Source organism: Schistocerca cancellata, chromosome 4, assembly GCF_023864275.1.
Source record: "Schistocerca cancellata isolate TAMUIC-IGC-003103 chromosome 4, iqSchCanc2.1, whole genome shotgun sequence".
In the NCBI taxonomy this organism is placed as follows: Eukaryota; Metazoa; Arthropoda; class Insecta; order Orthoptera; family Acrididae; genus Schistocerca; species Schistocerca cancellata.
This window is the reverse complement of record NC_064629.1, coordinates 525780804-525802401: the sequence shown is the minus strand read 5'-3', so window position 1 is coordinate 525802401 and position 21598 is coordinate 525780804. Positions and strand designations below refer to the sequence as shown.

Genomic DNA, 21598 nt, shown 5'->3' with positions numbered 1-21598 from the left:
CTAGGCGCTTCAGTCCGGAACCGCGAGACTGCTACGGTCGCAGGTTCGAATCCTGCCTCGGGCATGGATGTGTGTGACGTCCTTAGGTTAGTTAGGTTTAAGTAGTTCTAAGTTCTAAGGGACTGATGACCAAAGATGTTAAGTCCCATAGTGCTCAGAGCCATTTGAACCATTTTTTTGTAGGTCGTTCCTAACAGGAAAGCGTTTGCAGCAGAAGATATGGGTTTCACAGAACCGAATATGAACAAGTGCTCACAGCTCTTCAGTCATGCATTTTAGAGCGCATGCTTACTTGACATCTTTGTCTTGTTTTGGTACTGCGCGGAGTGGCCGTGCATTTAGAGGCCCCATGTCACGAATAGCAAGGCCCCTCCCGCCGGAGGTTCGAGTCCTCCCTCAGGCTTGAGTGTGTCTTGCCCTTAGCGTAAGTTAGTTTAAGTAGTGTATAAGACTAGGGACCGATGACTCGGCGGTTTGGTCCCTTAGGAATTCATACACATTTGGACATTTTTTCTTGTTTTGGTGCAGACCACCACCTCGTGAAATATGAAACACATTTTTTTAACAACCTGTATTCTTACAACATTTTGTTGCTCCGTGCTACCATTAAAATGAGTTTTACAGCAGCATGTACTTATGACAACTACCTTACAGCGAAATTCTAAAAATTGCTGCGTGAAAATCCTGCGTGAAATAAAATCTGTATGTTGCGAGTATAGATTCCAAGCTATACTTGACAATCTTGGGTTTACTACTCACATTTTCACTTCTGTTGCAAATGTATTGAAACCCTTACATGAAGTACAGTAGCTGCCCTTTTGTACAACATTGAACGAGTGTTACCAAGTGAAAATAGTGTAATTGTCTAGTATGCACTTAACGAACATTCACAACCTACTGAAAGAGTCCTTAATATGTGCTTCCTGAATACGACTAGAAACATCATAATTGACGTATTATTGTCTTGGTTTAGTATGTTGCCGAAACAACCCAGTATCTGATACGTCCGTCTACTATTGTTTTTCTCAAGACTGATCATATTTGCCATTTAGTTTGCCATTTAGAATTTTATCTGTCTACATAATCCGCAATATTCAAAATGATTCCAGACTTTTGTCTGGTTTTTCCCTAAGCAGACGCCTCACTAGAAAATAACAGTGCCTTCATAGGAAATGTTTTTCTCAACACAAAATCCACTCAGTTGATCTCTCTTCTTGCATATTACCTTTTATGTTTGTAATCGCCCTATTTTTATTCTCTCGTTGTTCTAACCGTATTGTGAAATATACATCCCGAGTGTAATTTGGTTCAAATGGCTCTGAGCACTATGGGACTTAACTGCTAAGGTCATCAGTCCCCTAGAACTTAGAACTACTTAAAACTAACTAACCTAAGGACATCACACACACCCATGCCCGAGGCAGGATTCGAACCTGCGACCGTAGCGGCCGCGCGGTTCCAGACTGTAGCGCCTTTAACCGCTTGGCCACCACGGCCGGCGAGTGTAATTTCTCCATGTTTCTATTACTCATTTCTGATATTTAACAGTGTGTTATTCAAACTTCTATTGCCATTCGTAACAAGAAATAGCCTCCGATGTAAAGTTTTTCTGATTAGTACATCAAATAAATTGGACAGGCACTGCTCACTCTCCTCTCACAACTACCTCATCGATACTTTCCTTGTATTATTTTTTCTGTTCCGAACATTATTGTAGTAGCTAAACTGCTACCTCTACCTCAGAAACTCTAATTATTTGTTTGATCTTCGGCAGCTAACAGCTATTTCGCCAAATCTCAGAAATACTGCGGGGCATTGTTTCTGTTTTAATTTGAAAAGATAACCACGTGTCTTACTCATTTTCAGGTGAGATAACCGTGTTTGTCTCATTCTGGAAATTCCTGTCTAGCAAACCACTTCTGCTGCAATTGTTCTGTATTGTTCTTAACCACAAAATTTTCGTGCAGGAGGCTCATTTTCAGGTATTTTGCTGTTTCATTTTAAGAAAAACACCTGAAGAAGTGTTAACATCTTGAAATTAGTTGCGAATAAGAACAATAAAGAAATATCGCTTTGGAGATGATATGTTTGCAAGGTATTTGCTGCATATGGCAATATAACTTATTCTGAAGACAGTTCACAATTACTTTACTAATGATTGTGGAAGTGAATTGTTATCGCAGATGGTTAGGCTATCTGCCGAAATATATTATATTCGTGAAGTTCCGAGAAGAATTTCAAAGAGCTACCACAAAGGCAAATGGTACTGTATACGAAGCCAAATAAAATTATTGTTTCTTGCTATTCCCGCGTAAGACGTCATATATTTACTTCGCATATACATTTACGAATCGTGTTGACATAAATCAGTATTTGAATTATGACACACATAAATGGTACAGCTCATCCGATATGTTTTCGGTGAAAGAAAGTTTCTTCAGAACTACAGTCTCTGTACTTACTAGCTGCAACGACGTCAGGTATTTTTTCCACCAGAGGTACTTATGATACGCGGGCCCCATGGCTGCCATCATGTAGTACAGGTACATGATAACGTGCACAATGTTGTTGATGAGGTTCGAAAACGTACCATGGCCACCTAGAAACAAACAAAAGATTATAAGTCTATATAACAATTAGTTGCAAAGCCACGTGATAAATACTCGTTGTTGAGCATATGGTTCACTTCTCACTAATTCTGATTTTACTCTAATTCCCTGCGAAAGCAATGGCCCTTTCAATAGGCTGTCGGAACAATGTAATAACATGCAGCGGACGCTTATCTAAGATAATAATAGAAGCCAATTTTATGGATCTGATTAGTACCAGCAGCAAGATGAGTATCGTTTTTTGAGTATATGAACTTACTTTCACATGACCCGAAACTCTCAAAGGTTAAGCGAAGGGGAAGAAGCGCTTGATAGGAGCTTACTCATTCATTGCTGCAAACTCGTCGAGGTAATTAGTCAGATTTCGAATTAACTTATGGAAGAGACCTGTAATTTCACTATCGTTTAATCTCACCACAAGGATCACAGATCGCTCAATCTGAACAACACAATGCTCTCGGACGCCGTCTTTTTTTCCCTTGTGGTAATGTAGTCAAATAACTTGGGTACAGTTACCTTCTAAGCTGTTTCTTACAGACGTTACAACTGGACTCAAGATACCGTATGAAACTCTGCCTTTAGCGTTGATAAATTACATTCCTAATAACAACACGCTTACTCTAAACATTTGACTACCCCATATTGCCCCATCTTTTTATGCTTGGCATTAGTACACAGAGCTGCTTTTTGTACACAAACAAACGCATAACTAACAAAAAACTTCCAAAAGTAATGCAGTTCCAATAATTCCACAATTAGAAGCATATCTCCCTTGTCACTTTCTATGAAGCGTCGTACTATTGGCCTGAAAGCCCCCCGTTATGTATAATAAATTTCTATGAACTTACCTGCAATAAACTTGCAACAAATCCAAGTCTCAATCGGAGTCAACGTGTGATGATAGAGATGTAGCAGCGACACCTGGTTGTCTTTCTTACGCAGAACGAAGAAAATCTATAACAGATTCGCACCTATGAAATAGCAGATAACACAAATATCACTTGGAAAGACTTCCATTTGCATGTCACTTCTTTAATAAATCTGTAGTGTCGTTAGTACCTGCTTACCACATGCGTTTATAGATCAAGTTATTTCTATTGGTAGTACAGGGTTCGTTGATTCACTGTAATCAATTTGCAAAAAAACACATGGCATCCATCATTTTCACGAGAGTGCTAATGCAGATATGTGTGAGTAGATCTCTATTGTCCTTTTTTTTTATGAAAGCAGTGTTTTCTCTGCGAGTCTATTTAAATTACTATAATAATCTTTCTAGTAAATGGAAAGAATAACATCTGGAGCAAAAGGTATTTGTGATTTCTTCCTGCAACTGCCTAAAACTTAGGTATTGACAGTTTAAGTTATGTTATTTCCTAAACATCAGACGAGTTAAAGAATTTTAACTGAATTACTGAACAACGGACAACTCTTATACTTAAAATGTCACATTCAGTATGCTGTATGACAAAAAAAAATCTAGTCGGGGTCTTAATCTTTCTCGCTACTGACATTTACGATAGAAGAAAATTTCCACACAGCCTTGTTCAATTATGCTGTTTGTAGCAGCTTTCGTAGTATGTACGTAAAAGAAATTTAAATGTATTTCCAACTGCCAGACGCTCAACTGGTAGTTTGTAATTTCAGATGGTTACGAGATACAAACAATATTCAAAGTAAAATATTTGAATAATCAAGCTGTTTCCATTTATTCGAAACATATGTAACTGACCGGGACGTAGTCTGTTGTCACATACTCGTCCAAGATCACCATTGTATTTCATTTACTATATTACTAATTGGAAATATTTTAGTCACTAGAAAGCAAGCATCCGTCATTCAGCACAAAAAGCATAAAAACACCTGAAATGAATGTATAACTCTTTGGAATTTGTAAAACAACAATAAAGGAAGTGAGTAGATCGTATTCTAAAATCTGCATTTCTCTCTGTTCAGAAGCAGCTTGGTACCTACCGGGAAGAAATAAATGTACTTCGCGATGTTTATAAACTCAAATGACTAATATAAATGTCAAAACACAAAGAAGCTCTCGAGGAAACCGTAACAATTAATCAGTAAACTTATATGATGTTCAGTACAAATCAGTTGAGGGTCTGGCCGTTGGAAATTTATTTAAATTTCTTTTACGTACATACTACGAAAGCTGCAACAAACAGCATAATTGAACAAGGCTGTGTGGAAATTTTTTTCTACCGTAAATGTCAGTAGCGAGAAAGATTAAAACCCATGACTAGATTTTTGTATTTCACACAGCATACTGAATGTGAAATTTTAAGTATAAGAGTTCTCCGTTGTTCAGTAATTCAGTTAAAATTCTTTAACTCGTCTGACGTTTAGGAAATTACATAACTTATACTGTCAATACCTAAGTTTTAGGCAGTTGCAGGAAGAAATCACTAATACCTAACTTTCCTCATTCGCTACAGGTGATTTGAGATATTTTTTAGACTCTATGGCCATAACCAGCGAGTCTTCGGATGTTGATTGTCGACTATCACATTCTGCTCATAGCTTTAGCAGACGGCAATATCGAGGAAAGTGTGGTCAGTACACCAGTTTCCGGGTGTTTGATGTCGATTTTTCCAAACCTAAGATTCTACTAATAAGGCAAGTATCTCTTTAGTTGTTCGTACGAACCTGAGGGTAACTGCCACGAGTTTTCCCACTAAACAATACTCGGGATTCTGCTCGTGCTTAGTAAATTAACACCTCAGCTATGGAGTCGGCGGGGGCAAATAGAAGTTGTTTATTTCCTATTTCTTTTATGTTTGACAGGGTTGAAACTAGGGATTATCTTCCACATGCAAACTGCATATCCCGTCGAACAGACTTCCAAGTGTGACATGAGTCTGAAGTTAAGTGTTTAGATGATTCATAATTCCAGGAATACTCTTTAGAGGGTACATTTTTTGTCACGCAGTTCCTGCTGAAATTATAGCGAAGAGCGGTGCAAAGGTAATAGAAGAAGGAGAACTTTGACTATTATACGACAAGAATCATCTTTTAGTTTGAGAGATACGTTGCCTACGTTCATCTTAATATAATTTCGCGTTCATGCCTAGACAGCCGTTCGATAATGATATAACCGCTGTTTAGTCTGCTCCAAAGAAATATTAGACAACAGTATTGGAGGGGAATGATACAAGGAAAGCACTCACGCAACTGTTAATACCAGTTTTCGAAGCGCTACTTTTCCTTCAACCAGGCTGTCAGCTCTCTTCAAGATGTCCATCCCATACGCAATGGATTATGTTTGGCAGCGTGGAAGGAATCCAGCTCGCGTCCTTCTCGTGTCAGTTAGAAACTCTGACTATTCAGTTGCGGAGCTAAATGACATCGTCCCGCTTGTCGATGAAATCCTACAGTCCGTACAGTCAGTTATTTCACATTTGAGTGTTCCATTTATATGTAAAGAATTATGTTCCTGCGTGTTGCCACGGCACTCAGAGAGAATGGTCCGAATAAATCCAAATTCTATGGCTGTGTAGAACTGAGACCCGACAAAAAAAAAAAAAAAAAAAAAAAAAAAAAAAAAAAAAAAAAAAAAAATATTACGGAAAGCTGACTTATACGTGGGCTTGGCAAGACTCTAATCTGAAAGTCAACATCATGCCAAGCTCTGCAAGTGAAGAGCCGTCGAATGAGATGGACACATAAAAGTCGATCTTGACATGCATCCTAACTGTCAATGGTCGCAACGTGTCTGTATGAGCAAGTTCGTATGAGCCATAATAGAAGTGTTTGGAAAATGTGTTTATCACGTCGCAACATTTTGACTCGTACAAGCCACTCTGTTACGACAGAAAATAGCAAAGGGCCGTCCACTAGATGACACAATGTCACAATTCCATGGGATGACTGCCTCCGAGTCCTGATGGAGAGCAGTTTCGTCTGCAGTCATGGCTCGATGTTGGAGCATTGCAACGAGTGTGGATAAAACCACAAAAGTCTTAGAATGCAATAGATAGCTGGAGACAATGGCGGACGTGCTGAGTACCAGGACATTTGGAGTATCAGGACATTTGAAAATTTCGAGGATGACTGTGGTAACTGCAGAACGTACTGACATAGTGGTAGCCTGCTCGACGGAGATTTCAGTTCAGTGCATCTATGATATTGATAAATTTCGGTCCTAATTCCGTAGAGGGTCTCATTTTCCGACAAATAAATTTTCCAGTTTACATCTATAATACAGAACGGTTGCCAGAACTCATTTTCACAAATCAATGTCAACTAGTGGATAATAATACAAACAAGATGGCAGCAGAATAAAAAACATGTATAACGGTATTACATGTAATTATTGGCCTATAGTTCTGCCTTGAGGAAGCACAAATTCTTCTTGTTTAAAACCCAAACTTGTTTCGGTAAGATCTCACCGTCATCAGTGAGTTCATTTATTTCCTCAGTGTCACATACTGATGTTTATTTATGTGGCGGTCTGACATTCGCACTATATGTGATGTTTTGCTCCAGTTTCTCATTTTTTGTTGATTCCTTTTTTTCATTTCTCTGTGAACTATACTTGCTCGCACACACTGTGTCGCTGTTTATCACATATTCAGCTGTTCTGTCATCCTATAAACAGTAACACAGTGCTCACTAGAAACTGTAGTTCACATGGAGAAATGAAAAAAAAAAAAACAGAATTAACAAAAAATGACAAACTAGAGCAAAATATCACCTTACTGCTAATGTCAGACAGTGACATAAACATCAATATGCGGCAGTAAAAAAAAAGGTATTTGCTCAAGGCGGAACTATACTCCCATAAATGTCTATTTGAAAACAAACGCGGACGAAAACTGAGCTTCAACCACAAGATGAATATCGATGTTATATTTCTTCGATCAATTAGAGCTAATGAAAAAGATCAGTACGTAAATTACGATGTCGACAGAATGTTCTTGTATTATTTGACGAAGGCATTAATGTGATTATTAGAATGTATGCTGTGGCAGGTACATTTTTGAATACAATCATAATATAATACGCACTTCTACAGTTTTCTGATGTTCTGTTACGCGAGTTATCCACTGGGTGGTAAAATAAACTTATTCCAAGTGCATTTTATAATGTGTCTGTTATGACTATTACTGCTAATGATAAATAGTGATGATACAAATAGTGATGGTACTTCTAAATGACCATTTTATTGATTCCTGTGACTAAAGGCGAAGCAACAAAACTCTACTGTTAGGAGCTTTTCTAGAAAGTATTGCGTGATAATCTGTCTATAAACTAAATTTGTACTTACTGTGTCCATAAACTCTGTCAGTTTGGATATGTAGTACCACCAGCACAAATTCGCCATCTGTAAAAGCAGGTTTCAATTTCAGTTAAAAGTAAGTGGCAGTAGTGACGGTTGTCGTTCTATTGCTAATATCCATTTATCTTAATCACATGTTAATAATGTGTATGGAACCCTACAGCTCCAAAAGCGCTAGTTAATGAAAACAGCTATCGAATACCATGTGGTTTCAACTCTGTATCATAAATAAAATTTCAATGAATGAGATTGTGGTTACGACTACGAGACGTAGTGTCTGCTATGGGTTTCACCAAGTATCTGAGAGGTATAAATTTCTAGAGATACAGAATCCTCAACAATATCATTTGACAACAAACCGTTTTATATACAGGGTGTTACAAAAAGGTACGGCCAAAGTTTCAGGAAACATTCCTCACACACAAAGAAAGAAAATATGTTATGTGGACATGTGTCCGGAAACGCTTACTTTCCATGTTAGAGCTCATTTTATTACTTCTCTTCAAATCACATTAATCATGGAATGGAAACACACAGCAACAGAACGTACCAGCGTGACTTCAAACACTTTGTTACAGGAAATGTTCAAAATGTCCTCCGTTAGCGAGGATACATGCATCCACCCTCCCTCACATGGAATCCCTGATGCGCTGATGCAGCCCTGGAGAATGGCGTATTGTATCACAGCCGTCCACAATACGAGCACGAAGAGTCTCTACATTTGGTACCGGGGTTGCGTTGACAAGAGCTTTCAAATGCCCCCATAAATGAAAGTCAAGAGGGTTGAGGTCAGGAGAGCGTGGAGGCCATGGAATTGGTCCGCCTCTACCAATCCATCGGTCACCGAATCTGTTGTTGAGAAGCGTACGAACACTCCGACTGAAATGTGCAGGAACTCCATCGTGCATGAACCGCATGTTGTGTCGTACTTGTAAAGGCACATGTTCTAGCAGCATAGGTAGAGTATCCCGTATAAAATCATGATAACGTGCTCCATTGAGCGTAGGTGGAAGAACATGGGGCCCAATCAAGACATCACCAACAATGCCTACCCAAACGTTCACAGAAAATCTGTGTTGATGACGTGATTGCACAATTGCGTGCGGATTCTCGTCAGCCCGCACATCTTGATTGTGAAAATTTACAAGTTTATCACGTTGGAATGAAGCCCCACCCGTAAAGAGAACATTTGCACTGAAATGAGGATTGACACATTGTTGGATGAACCACTCGCAGAAGTGTACCCGTGGAGGCCAATCAGCTGCTGATAGTGCCTGCACACGCTGTACATGGTACGGAAACAACTGGTTCTCCCGTTGCATTCTCCATACAGTGACGTGGTCAACGTTACCTTGTACAGCAGCAACTTCTCTGACGCTGACATTAGGGTTATCGTCCACTGAACGAAGAATTGCCTCGTCCATTGCAGGTGTCCTCGTCGTTCTAGGTCTTCCCCAGTCGAGAGTCATAGGCTGGAATGTTCCGTGCTCCCTAAGACGCCGATCAATTGCTTCGAACGTCTTCCTGTCGGGACACATTCGTTCTGGAAATCTGTCTCGATACAAACGTACCGCGCCACGGCTATTGCCCCGTGCTAATCCATACATCAAACGGGCATCTGCCAACTCCGCATTTGTAAACATTGTACTGACTGCAAAACCACGTTCGTGATGAACACTAACCTGTTGATGCTACGTACTGATCTGCTTAATGCTAGTACTGTAGAGCAATGAGTCGCATGTCAACACAAGCACCGAAGTCAACATTACCTTCCTTCAATTGGGCCAACTGGCGGTGAATCGAGGAAGTACAGTACATACTGACGAAACTAAAATGAGCTCTAACATGGAAATTAAGCGTTTCCGGACACATGTCCACATAACATTTTTTCTTTATTGGTGTGTGAGGAATGTTTCCTGAAAGTTTGGCTGTACCTTTTTGTAACACCCTGTATAAGAGGCGATCAAAGAATTTCTGCAGCGTATATGTAACGTAGAGCGACTCCGATGCTGGTATATAAGCACTAGCATGCAGGCAAGGGATTTGTAGTGGCATTTGTGACTTTCCGAAGAGCGTGCGATAAATGCGGAAACGTGAAGTATGGTGACGTCATTACCAAATGAGCCAAAACAGGATCAACGTGCTGTTATTCTTTTCTTGGTTGCCGAAGGACAAGCAGCGGTAGACATCCATCGGAGAGTAAAGAATGAATATGGGGCAATTAAAGCGAAACGTCCAGGAAAACTACAAGGGGGGGGGGGGGGGTTGCTGCTTTATGATAACGCACGTCCCCATCATATCGCATACATCGTAACCCAGAAGTTACACTGACTCAAGTGGGAGACACTGGAGCACCCGTCCTATAGTCCTGATCTCTCAGAATGGGATTGTCACACCCTCGGGCCCTTAGAAAAGGCTTCGAAGGGTCGAGGATTCCTGTCGGACGAGGATGCTCAGCAGACAGTTACGGACTTCTTGAAGCGGCGGGGCACATTCTTTTACCAAACAGGTATCTTCAACATGGTACGCCTGTGGGATGATTGCCTCGATGCCTACGGCTATTTTGCCTGATTGGCAGACGGAGTCTGGCCTGTATGGCTTCCGAATGGAAACTTTCTGACTGCCGCTTATAATTGCCTCTATTACGTTATAGCTTCTCAGATTTGCCATGGTAAGGATGTGAATATTCTCTGCATAGTACAGCTTTGTCATATTATTCCTGATTGTTCATACCATAATACGGTAGTCATAGACACTGATTGATAGTGGAGATAGCACGTAGACTCAGCGAGTTGAGACTAAACATTTGCCTGACCTTCCAGCTTGAACATACTGAGTTTCCGTTGCAATTATACTGAGTCTGGAGAAAAATATCTGAGGTTTTAGTCCTGGTAACGTCAAAGTATACGTAACCACAGGAAACAGGAACGTGTTTCAAGCGTATCTGTGACGAGGCTCAGTTCACTCTCTGAGGGCTTTTTCAAGCTTCCGATAGGAGATACTGCGCGTCCAAAATATTCAGTTATTTTGTTCATAACTTCCTTCTGCGTGATGCACTGTGTATTCGGATCCATCGAAACACACAACTGTCTTCTATTTATCAAGTACACGTCGTCAACGGTCTATTTCAAATAGATGGGAATACGTCTCTGCATTATTACGGGAAACCAAACGCGCAACACACGTACAGGTTTGTACATTCCTGAGATCTGACTTTCCTTCTCAAACTAAGCTAATCTTTTCCAAGTTTCAACACTTCGTTCTAGTTCCTTCCTTGGTAAAGACTTCATAAATATGGACTAAAGCGACTCCTCCCGTGGTAAGAGGAGGCACTGTACAAGCTGAAATTAGCGGTCATAATAATTTCCTTAGTACACAGATTTCAATGTTACGTAAAATCTTGGCTTTATAAAATTTGACAGCACTTGGTCCTGATCAGGAAAGAAAAATAGAAGATAAAGAAAACTTCTGTTTGTAAGAAGCGCTTCTATATGGCGATGCGTTTACAGCTTTTATTCTCAGTTACTGAACTGGTTGGCGGGTGTGTCTCATGGGTTTGAGCTGTGTCTTTCGTGGTGGTACGAGGCATAGGGCTACAACATTCCATTTATGGACCCGCTGTTAGCTGGTGTCAATAAATGTGGCTACTGTCGACTCTACATCACAATTTTTGATACTAGTTAACAGTACGGGTATTTAGTAATACGTGCGATGGGATTTCCCTTTCTTGTTCATAACTCAGCGAACTGTGAGTTGTCAGACGCTATCTGAGAAGCCGTTTACTTACCTTATTATGACTACTCGTCCTAAACACCTTCTTTTTACTACCTGACAGAGAGTCGCTGCTGGGTCTTTCTAAGTGATTCATCAATTTACAACCCGCTCGTCACACAGCTCTCTTGAAAAACCCGTCAGCATTGCAGCAGCCCGTTGCGTAATGTTCAGATTTACCTACACCGTTTCACCTACATATTTGATGTATTTTTGCTGGTCATACACAGAGTCACTCGGAGATACTTACACTGCCTCAACAAACAATCATTTGGGTCAATAACCTGTCACTATTAAGAGCAAGTACGAGCCAGAAGGCGTCAAGAATAATTTCTACGTTTTACTCACATTGTTGTATTGTATGTGTCGTTGCATATGTCAAAGCAGTCACGTCAAACGTTTATATAGGAAGTCCGCAATGAGAAACCATTACAGCTATGTCTTCCGTTTGAATGTCTGCATACAGTGTACGTAGGGAATGAGTAGTTCTAAAAGAGAGTGGCTTGAAAAAGCCATTTTTTATAACCACTGAAATTATACTACATATAGGCAGGATCATAAAGAATCTCACTTGCGAAGATTCCAAAGAATTACTTCTGATTTCATAAGTCAGTCCGGGGAAGATAGTTACTTAAACGACTATGAGTGCTTCACAGCATGAGTAAGAGATAAATTAAAAAGACAGAAATCTATAATTAGAAGAACGCTCACTGCATATTACTTTCAGTTACCTTCTGTACTATACTGTAGCAGTTCTTTCTTTGTATGGCCAGAATTTCATTGGCCCATGATACTTGAAACTGACACATCATGAGAAAGTTACTTTCATGGTTTTGCGCACCTGTATATTATTTAATTTCTGCGATATTATGCCGAATCATGGTACTAAAATATTAATTTTACGTGTTCGAACATGCTTCACTTAAACAGTCGTACAGTGTAAATGGATAACAACGATCTCATGTTTCCAAATCAACAATGTTGGCTGTATACACTTGCGCATTAGTATTACAGAAAACTTCTTGGAATACAATCGTTTAGAAAATGCGGCATCGTTGTATTGTGACTAGGAAAATTTTCTTCTCAGAATGCAGGAGGTGAGACACTAACGAGGGACCAGGTCACTATGAGATACATAAACGAGTGTAATTGAAAAATAAGGGAAGGTATAAGACGTGTGGAAAGACTGACCTTTAAATTCATGAGGAAGCGAGCTGAAGACAATGTTATAGGACAATGTATTCTCTACAGGATAGGCATCAAACGAATTTTCACTACACTGTTACTTACAAAAAAGGATCATAAAATTACTTACTAAAGGGCATTCATTGCTATAAATAAAGTTTATGTATTACGTAACATTTAAACTATCGTGATGTAATGTCGAAACTTGAAACTTTAGAGTCAGATTCTTCGTGTGTTTTCCGTTATAATGATCTCATTAACCAAAAACTAGAGATCTGCAAATGAATAAAAAATGGACTTCTTATCCTCGCATAGTAACATAACTTATACAGAGTGGTCAGAAATAGCCTGGTAAACTTTTAAGGGTGTTGCAGCGTACGTTTTGCTGATAAGTAATTGTTAAGAAAATAGTTCGATACGTTGCGCCGTTTCCGTTAGCACTGAAGTTAGCCGATCAGGCCTTTGCGTGCGCAAATTCAATCGGCCCGCCAGAGACGGTGTCACCATACGTATTCTTTGTTTGGTTTCCTAAAATCGAACAAGAGAGCTATACAAAAATTAGACACAGGACGGGAGCAAGGATCGAACTAGACCCAAAGGGTGAGCAGACTTGTGCTCTATCATCTACACTATGAGGACAACTGAAACTAATTGTATCTGGCGGACCCATTGAATCTGCGCACACAACAACCTGATTGACTAACTCCAACGCTAATTAATTCGGAAGCGGCACAAAGTATCGAAAGTTTTTCTTAATAATCATTTCTTAGCACAACCTACTATGCAACACCCTTACAAGCTTTTCAGACTGTTTCTGACCTCCTCTATAACACCGCCAATTGGAAGTAATTGTTAGTCGAAATAAATATACAACTCCGAAGAACCAGTTTGCTGGACAGTTGATGTAATGCAAAATTAAAGAATGGTATGGTCGGCTGCGTAGGGACATCGCCAGTTATTTGTAAGTGCTTCATACAAGGAGTGTGTTCTTACTTAGTCGCTACACGTAAATTGGTAAAGCTATTTCACATGTGTCCAGTTTCTGAAAGAGCGTCTGGTTTAGTGAAGTGTAGCTGAGGCTGTACTTGTAGAGCTGTGCAGCTGAGGGCACTCACCCGAAGCGCCGTGGGGCTCCGCGAGTAGTCCACGGGTTGGCACCGGAAGCTGTAGTCCCACAGCCAGCCACCCATCAGGTGCTGCAACAAAACACAGCCATTACGTACGCCAACATGTCATTCCACAAGGTCTTTGTGAGCTCTGAGTCATGCGGGAACTAACCACTCTGGTCGGGAACAAGCACTTCTTTGTACTCTTTTGTACACCAAGCAGATAAAGTCATCTCAAACATAATTTGAAATAAGGAAGGAAGATTAGTGTCTAACGCGACGTGGAGACGAATTCATTAGAGATAGTGCACAAGCTCGGCTTAGTGAAGTATGGGGTAGGTATTGGGCCGTGCCCCTTCAAAGAACTATACCGGCGTTTGTCTTAAGCGAATTATGGAAATTACGGAAAACCTAAATCTGGAGATCTGAATCGACGTCTTCCAGAAATCGAATCGTGTGAGAAACATAACTGAATAAATCAGGAGTAAGGATATCTAAGAAATTACAAACAATTTTCTAAACAATGCATAAACAAACAGCCCTGGCGGGAGGAAAAAATTGAAAAAAAAGACACTGCAACGCCTACAAAAGTGATGGGTATTAAAGGGAAGGCGAGAGTTTCGAGCAAAACAACAATGAGACTATGACAGAATATGCTAAAGAAAGGGCGGTTTTTATTTAAAAAATGAATAAACAAAGTTGTTCATATATACCTTCGAGAAATGTAGGAAGATACGGTGAAAAATCTGGTAGAAGGAACAACTGGAAACAATAAAATATGGAGAAAACAAGTCAGAGACTTACGTTGTGTAGACACCATATTTCCTCAATAAAGATGACAGATGGCCCAGTAATTTACAGCAGAGAGAACAATGTAGTGGCATTTAAAGATTCCTTAAGTGCTTGTGCAGTACAAGAAATGAATCAGAAACAGAGATAGATAATAATGGGGTTCGGAAGGAAGGGAAAGTGCTGGGAGATAATGATGTTTGAGTAGAAATAATGAAAACCTTGGGAAAAGTTATACAAAAATTGCAAAATTACCTAGTAGTAGTAGTAGTAGCTTTCTTCATCCGCAGATCTCTTTTTACAAGGATATAGGACATGTCAAAGTATTTACAAATTTAGATCAATTTAAAATAAGCTAATTTGTATACACATATATTTACAGACTTCTAGTTAGAGACAATCATTAGATTTACTCCTGGTATACAAAACTTTTTTTACAAATAACTTATTAAATAATGTAATGCCACAGTGTTCACTCATATCTCACTATCAGTCACTGCACACACTATACACACATTGTTTCATATCACTTCACTCACTACACACACACACATACACACACACACACACACACTGGTGATCTCTGGGCCATTTTCTGTACTGCAGCTTCCCATTTGCTATCCTGAAAAACTGAGTCAGCATCCCTCCATAATGAGTGAGAAGTTGAGCTCAGAAAGAGGAAGAGGTGTTAGTATTGTGCTATGCATAGCTTGGGGGTAAGTATTTCTTGAAAGGAAAAAAGAAGGAAAAAAACATAAAGTAAAGGTGTTATGTGGAATGTTGGATATTTTATAATCATTATTATTATTATTTAATTGTATTACATTTTTTATCAAACCCCTACTCTGTTCTAGCTAAGTAATCCTTCAATGTATAAAATGTATTGCATAACAGGTACTTTTAAGCTGCCTTCTTAAATAAGTATATTTCGGCAATTTCTTTAATCTCTTTTGGTAATTTTTTTTGTACAGTTTTATTCCTTGGTTGAAAATGCTGTTTTGAGTTTTATGTTTATTTTTTTCTTGGTAAATGAAAGTTAAGTCTATCTCTTGTTGCATGGTCATGGACAGAGCTGCTTGTGCATGTTATTTTTGATGTCTACAAATGACTGGTAAATGTATTCACATTGAGGAGTTAAAATCCCCAGTGTTCTAAACAGATCTTTACAATGAGCTCGACTAGTATTTTTTGTTATTATTCTTATGGCTCTTTTCTGGAGTTTGGAAATTGTGTTCATATTTTGTGCATTTGTTCCCTAAAAAAGAAGTCCATAGCTAAGAACTGAGTGTACATATGAATAATATGTAACTATAAGACACTGCATGCTACACACTAATGATAGGATTCTAAGGGCATAACATGCTGATGACATTCTGTTTGTAAGTACCTTTGTGTGTTCACACCACTTCAACTGAGAATCAGTATTCATTCCTACAAATTTTGCATTTGTTACACAGTCTATAGAGGTGCCATCTACATTTAATTTAACATTGTCATTTTTACTCTTCAACCTGAAATTCATGGCATCAGTTTTCTTTATGTTCAATGACACTTTATTACTTATTGACCAATCATAAACTTCCTTGAGAGTTTCATTTGCTTTCTCGGCAAGGAGTTCTCTTGTTTTCTCAGTGACTATAATATTGCTGTCATCAGCGAAGAGGATTTTTTTCACCATGAGTAACACTACTGGGAAAGTCATTGATGTATATGAGGAACAGTATTGGTCCTAATATGCTACCTTGCGGAACCCCTATACTAATATACGATTCTAGCAGAAAGGAATTCCGGAAAGTAGAACAACGCTGTAGCGACTCTCTTTCGTAAGAAAGCAGACAGACAAGAAATTAAAAAAAAAAACTCTAGATCTATAAGACTCCTCTATTCACTAATATTTTTTTGCATCACACATGGAAAAAATTTATTTTAATCAATAAAGGAACAAGTTCATTTCAGAAGTGGTTATAACACAATAGACAAATTAGCAGTTGTTAAAAAAATTATACGACGGAGCAATGAGAACGAATTATCACTTTGTGTATGATTCGTAGATTTTGAGAAAGCTTATGTCTTTTTTTCAAGGGAATATGTCCTACAGAAACAAGCAATTTATTCGATCTCTGTTACGTTATTGAAGAATATGCGTGCATACAAGAATCCTACAGTTTTCAGTAGATTTAATCATGAATGTGTGAAATTCAGAATAGAAAAATTAATCGGGAATGGACATACCTTATTACAAAAGCTAATATTGGCAGCTGTAGGGGAAACTGAGAAAATAAGAAAACAATTATTTTAATAAAAGTGAATTTTTAATATTTCACGTTTTTAAATCAGGCTAAAAAGTAAAAAAATTATTTCTCATAACCCCATGTAGATTCCTAACCCCATATAGATAGTCCTTAAAATTTATGCTTGTGAAATTTTAGTAGCTATGGAAATACTTGTAAGATTTAAAACGAAAAACATGTGGTCTCTGCAATAGATAATATCAAAGAGATGAACTACACACATCAGTTAGTAAGTGGTGTAATAATAAGGAGGCGAACTATTGACGCATAAAATATGTATTGGTTGTGCTCTACGTTTTTCGTTTTAAATTTTACAACTATCTTGATAGCTATTAAAAACTGACAATCACAAACTTTCAGAACTAATTGTATGAGGTTAGGGATCTATAAGAGAATAGGAGAAATAATTTTGTACTTTTAAATCCAATTTAAAAACGCGGTATATTAAAAATTCATTTTCAGTTACATAATTACTTTCTGCATTTTAGTCTTGTGTGTGTGAAATTTTTCAGTCGATTTCAGACAGTTTGATGAGCTTACAATAGAGAAATGTAGTAAAATTGGGTTTATTTCAGCTTCTTTCACCTGACTCAATACATTGCTTCCTCCTAAGTATATCTCTCAGAAATACCACGAAGGTAAAAATTAGATAAATTGAGTCTCACCCTGAGGCTTACCAGCAATTTTCTTCCCGCAAAACATTTGCGATTGGAATAGGAAAAGGGGGAAATGACAATGGTACACAAAGTATCCTCCGCCATACAACAGACAAGAAAGCGAATTACTATTGCACTGTCATCAAATTCTGAACTGCGCTGAAAGTTTCAAGTCTCTAGCTCATTGGGAAAAGACAGTACTAAACGTAGTACCCTCCACCACACACCAGAGAAGTAAGTGAGTTAATATTGCATTGTCAGCCATTTCTGAGATACGAGGGCAGTTCAATAAGTAATGCAACACATTTTTTTTCTGAAACAGGGGTTGTTTTATTCAGCATTGAAATACACCAGGTTATTCCCCAATCTTTTAGCTACACAACACTATTTTTCAACGTAATCTCCATTCAATGCTACGGCCTTACGCCACCTTGAAATGAGGGCCTGTATGCCTGCACGGTACCATTCCACTGGTCGATGTCGGAGCCAACGTCGTACTGCATCAATAACTTCTTCATCATCCACGTAGTGCCTCCCACGGATTGCGTCCTTCATTGGGCCAAACATATGGAAATCCGACGGTGCGAGATCGGGGCTGTAGGGTGCATGAGGAAGAACAGTCCACTGAAGTTTTGTGAGCTCCTCTCGGGTGCGAAGACTTGTGCGAGGTCTTGCGTTGTCATGAAGAAGGAGAAGTTCGTTCAGATTTTTGTGCCTGCGAACACGCTGAAGTCGTTTCTTCAATTTCTGAAGAGTAGCACAATACACTTCAGAGTTGATCATTTGACCATGGGGAAGGACATCGAACAGAATAACCCCTTCAGCGTCCCAGAAGACTGTAACAATGACTTTACCGGCTGAGGGTATGGCTTTAAACTTTTTCTTGGTAGGGGAGTGGGTGTGGCGCCACTCCATTGATTGCCGTTTTGTTTCAGTTTCGATGTGATGAACCCATGTTTCATCGCCTGTAACAATCTTTGACAAGAAATTGTCACCCTCAGCCACATGACGAGCAACCAATTCCGCACAGATGGTTCTCCTTTGCTCTTTATGGTGTTCGGTTAGACAACGAGGGACCCAGCGGGAACAAACCTTTGAATATCCCAACTGGTGAACATTGTGACAGCACTACCAACAGAGATGTCAAGTTGAGCACTGAGTTGTATGATGGTGATCCGTCGATCATCTCGAACGAGTGTGTTCGCACGCTCCGCCATTGCAGGAGTTACAGCTGTGCACGGCCGGCCCGCACGCGGGAGATCAGACAGTCTTGCTTGACCTTGCGGCGATGATGACACACGCTTTGCCCAACGACTCACCGTGCTTTTGTCCACTGCCAGATCACCGTAGACATTCTGCAAGCGCCTATGAATATCTGAGATGCCCTGGTTTTCCGCCAAAAGAAACTCGATCACTGCCCGTTGTTTGCAACGCACATCCGTTACAGACGCCATTTTAACAGCTCCGTACAGCGCTGCCACCTGTCGGAAGTCAATGAAACTATACGAGACGAAGCGGGAATGTTTGAAAATATTCCACAAGAAATTTCCGGTTTTTTCAACCAATATTGGCCGAGAAAAAAAATGTGTTGCATTACTTATTGAACTGCCCTCGTACATTTAAAATTTCAGGTCTCAAGCTCATGCGAAGTTAGTTTAAAATAAAAACAAAATTTATACCGAACCGACAGAGAAGAAAACGATATCCATATCCTGTTGCCCCCCCCCCCCCCCCTCTCTCTCTCTGTGTTCAGTCATGCCAGTCCTCTCGCATACTGGCTGGAATGCAATCTGATACAACTCACACAACATGCCGGTCCTGCAGGGCGGCTGAGATGTCAACCATTACCAACCTTTTACATCTACTCGTATTCTAAAAAGATCAACATATTCAGTTTTGCACATCTAGAGGCACTATACCAATGATAAGTACACCATACAGTGAGGAAATAATAAACAAGGTGTAAAATTCAAAAATTTTAGGTGTCCATATTGATGAGAATTTAAACTGGAAAAAGTGCGTTTTAGAACTCCTAAAACATGTTAGTTGAGCCACATTTTCACTTAGAATAATTCCAAATCTTGGGGAGAGAGAAATCAGTAAACTGACAAATTTTGCATATTTTCATTCTATAATGTTCTGGTGCAGCTCACCTTCAAGAAAGAAAGTCTTCATTGCTCTAAACGCGCAGTAAGAATAATATGTGGTGGTCACCCACGATCATTTTACAGACATCTGTTTAAGAAGTTCGGTATTCTGACTACTACTTCACAGTATACGGTACTTGTTCTCTCACGAGGTTTGCTGTAAATAATCCACTGCAGCTCAAAAGGAACAATGGTGTACATAATTATAATACCAGAAGGAAAGATGACATTCATTACTCCACATTAAGGTCGTCTTTAGCACAAAAAGTGGTGCACAATGCTGCAACTAAAATTTTTGATCATTTAGCCAGTGACATAAAATGTCTGACAGACAGAAAAGTAAAAATTGAAAATAAGCTGAAAAAGTTTCTCCTTGACAACTCCTTCCATTCAGTAGAAGAATTTCTATAATTGAAATGTGTAAAACGTGGTGGGTAGGAATTACTAACTCACGACTGCATATTTACTTATAATAAAGAAAAAAACTTACAAATGTTCAGTATGCAACCATATTTACAAATTAATTTGCTATGTGATTGTAAAATTTATCGTTCTACATCATTACGATTTATCACGCAAATGATACGTGGAAGACGAAAAGAACTATATCTTCCAACCCACACCATCACCGAACAGACCGACGTGTGAGCGAGTTAATATTACGTTGCCATTCAGTTCTGAGCTTTAAAATGAATTGTAAAATTTTTACTGAACAGACAGGCAAGAAAACGACCTTGTAAAACCGTGCTAAAAACACACATTAATCAAGCAAATGTGACTCACATTCATTTTGATAATGACACTGAACTGTTTCCCTCTAGTCCAGTTGTGCTTCAACAACGAACATAATAACATGATTTCGCAATTTTGAAAATAAATTCGAAAATCAATTACAAAAGGTCTAGAACAATGTATATCGAACACATCGAGAGGAAACAGTAAATTAACAGCGCAATTACAGAACCAGATGAAGAAAAATTAGCCTGGAGTGCTTTTCGTAAACTAGATAGTGTTTTCAAAACTAAACTTCTGATATGTCTGAAAAGTAAACTTTATTGTCAGTGTGTTTTACTTGTATTGACATATAGCAGTTTATATGGATTTAAAGGGCGAAAAGTATTTAAAAAATCGGATTTGCTCAGAGAGCAATAGAGAGATGCATGTGGGGAATTGATAAGTGACACAGGAAATAAACAAATCCATCAGGGAACGGACTGGAGTGAAGGACTTAACCACGGGACAGAAAAGCGACTGAATCGCTCAGCAGAGGAGAGGCTACTGGACATGAAGAGGTACAAATCTTCAGACATAAAAATAATTTCGGGCATACCCTAAGAGAATGCTGTAGGACCATAACTTTTTACAAATATACGGGGTGAATCAGCTAAAACTTTCACCGCAGGTACTGCGGAAATGGAAAGTGCTATTGATGTGCGGTTTTCACAGAACGGACTGCTGGTCAGGTGTTCGTATTGTTAGCCACTCAACGGATTGTAATAATACTTATAAAGCGTATTTTTTGTGCAAACATACATTTTTTTGAAAATGGAACAATGCGTGTTCACATTAAAAGACTAAAAGTAGGATAAATTATAATGCCAGTGGTGTTTGCTGCACTATTCCAGTGCAAGTCGTTTACGAGACATCGTCATTTTGAAGAGTTTCCACACTGACACTTGTTTGTACTATTCATTCTGCGTCTTTACTAGGTACGATGTTGTTATGTTTGCTTACAGTGTGCTTGTGTGTTCCTTGAG

The 21598-nt window shown here is 39.1% G+C and overlaps 1 protein-coding gene across 4 annotated transcripts in view; it reads right to left on the bottom strand.

Annotated features, from left to right (window-relative positions):
• LOC126183418 (elongation of very long chain fatty acids protein AAEL008004-like) overlaps window positions 1–21598 on the bottom strand; it is a 319750-nt gene that overhangs the window by 30452 nt on the left and 267700 nt on the right. For all 4 annotated transcript variants that reach the window (XM_049925368.1, XM_049925369.1, XM_049925366.1 and 1 more), the window contains exons 5-8: window positions 13968–14048; window positions 7885–7941; window positions 3458–3563; window positions 2463–2599 (exon numbers count right to left, since the gene is read on the bottom strand). In XM_049925368.1, the coding sequence (XP_049781325.1) occupies window positions 2463–2599; window positions 3458–3563; window positions 7885–7941; window positions 13968–14048 (381 nt within the window). The remainder of the gene's footprint in view (window positions 1–2462; window positions 2600–3457; window positions 3564–7884; window positions 7942–13967; window positions 14049–21598) is intronic.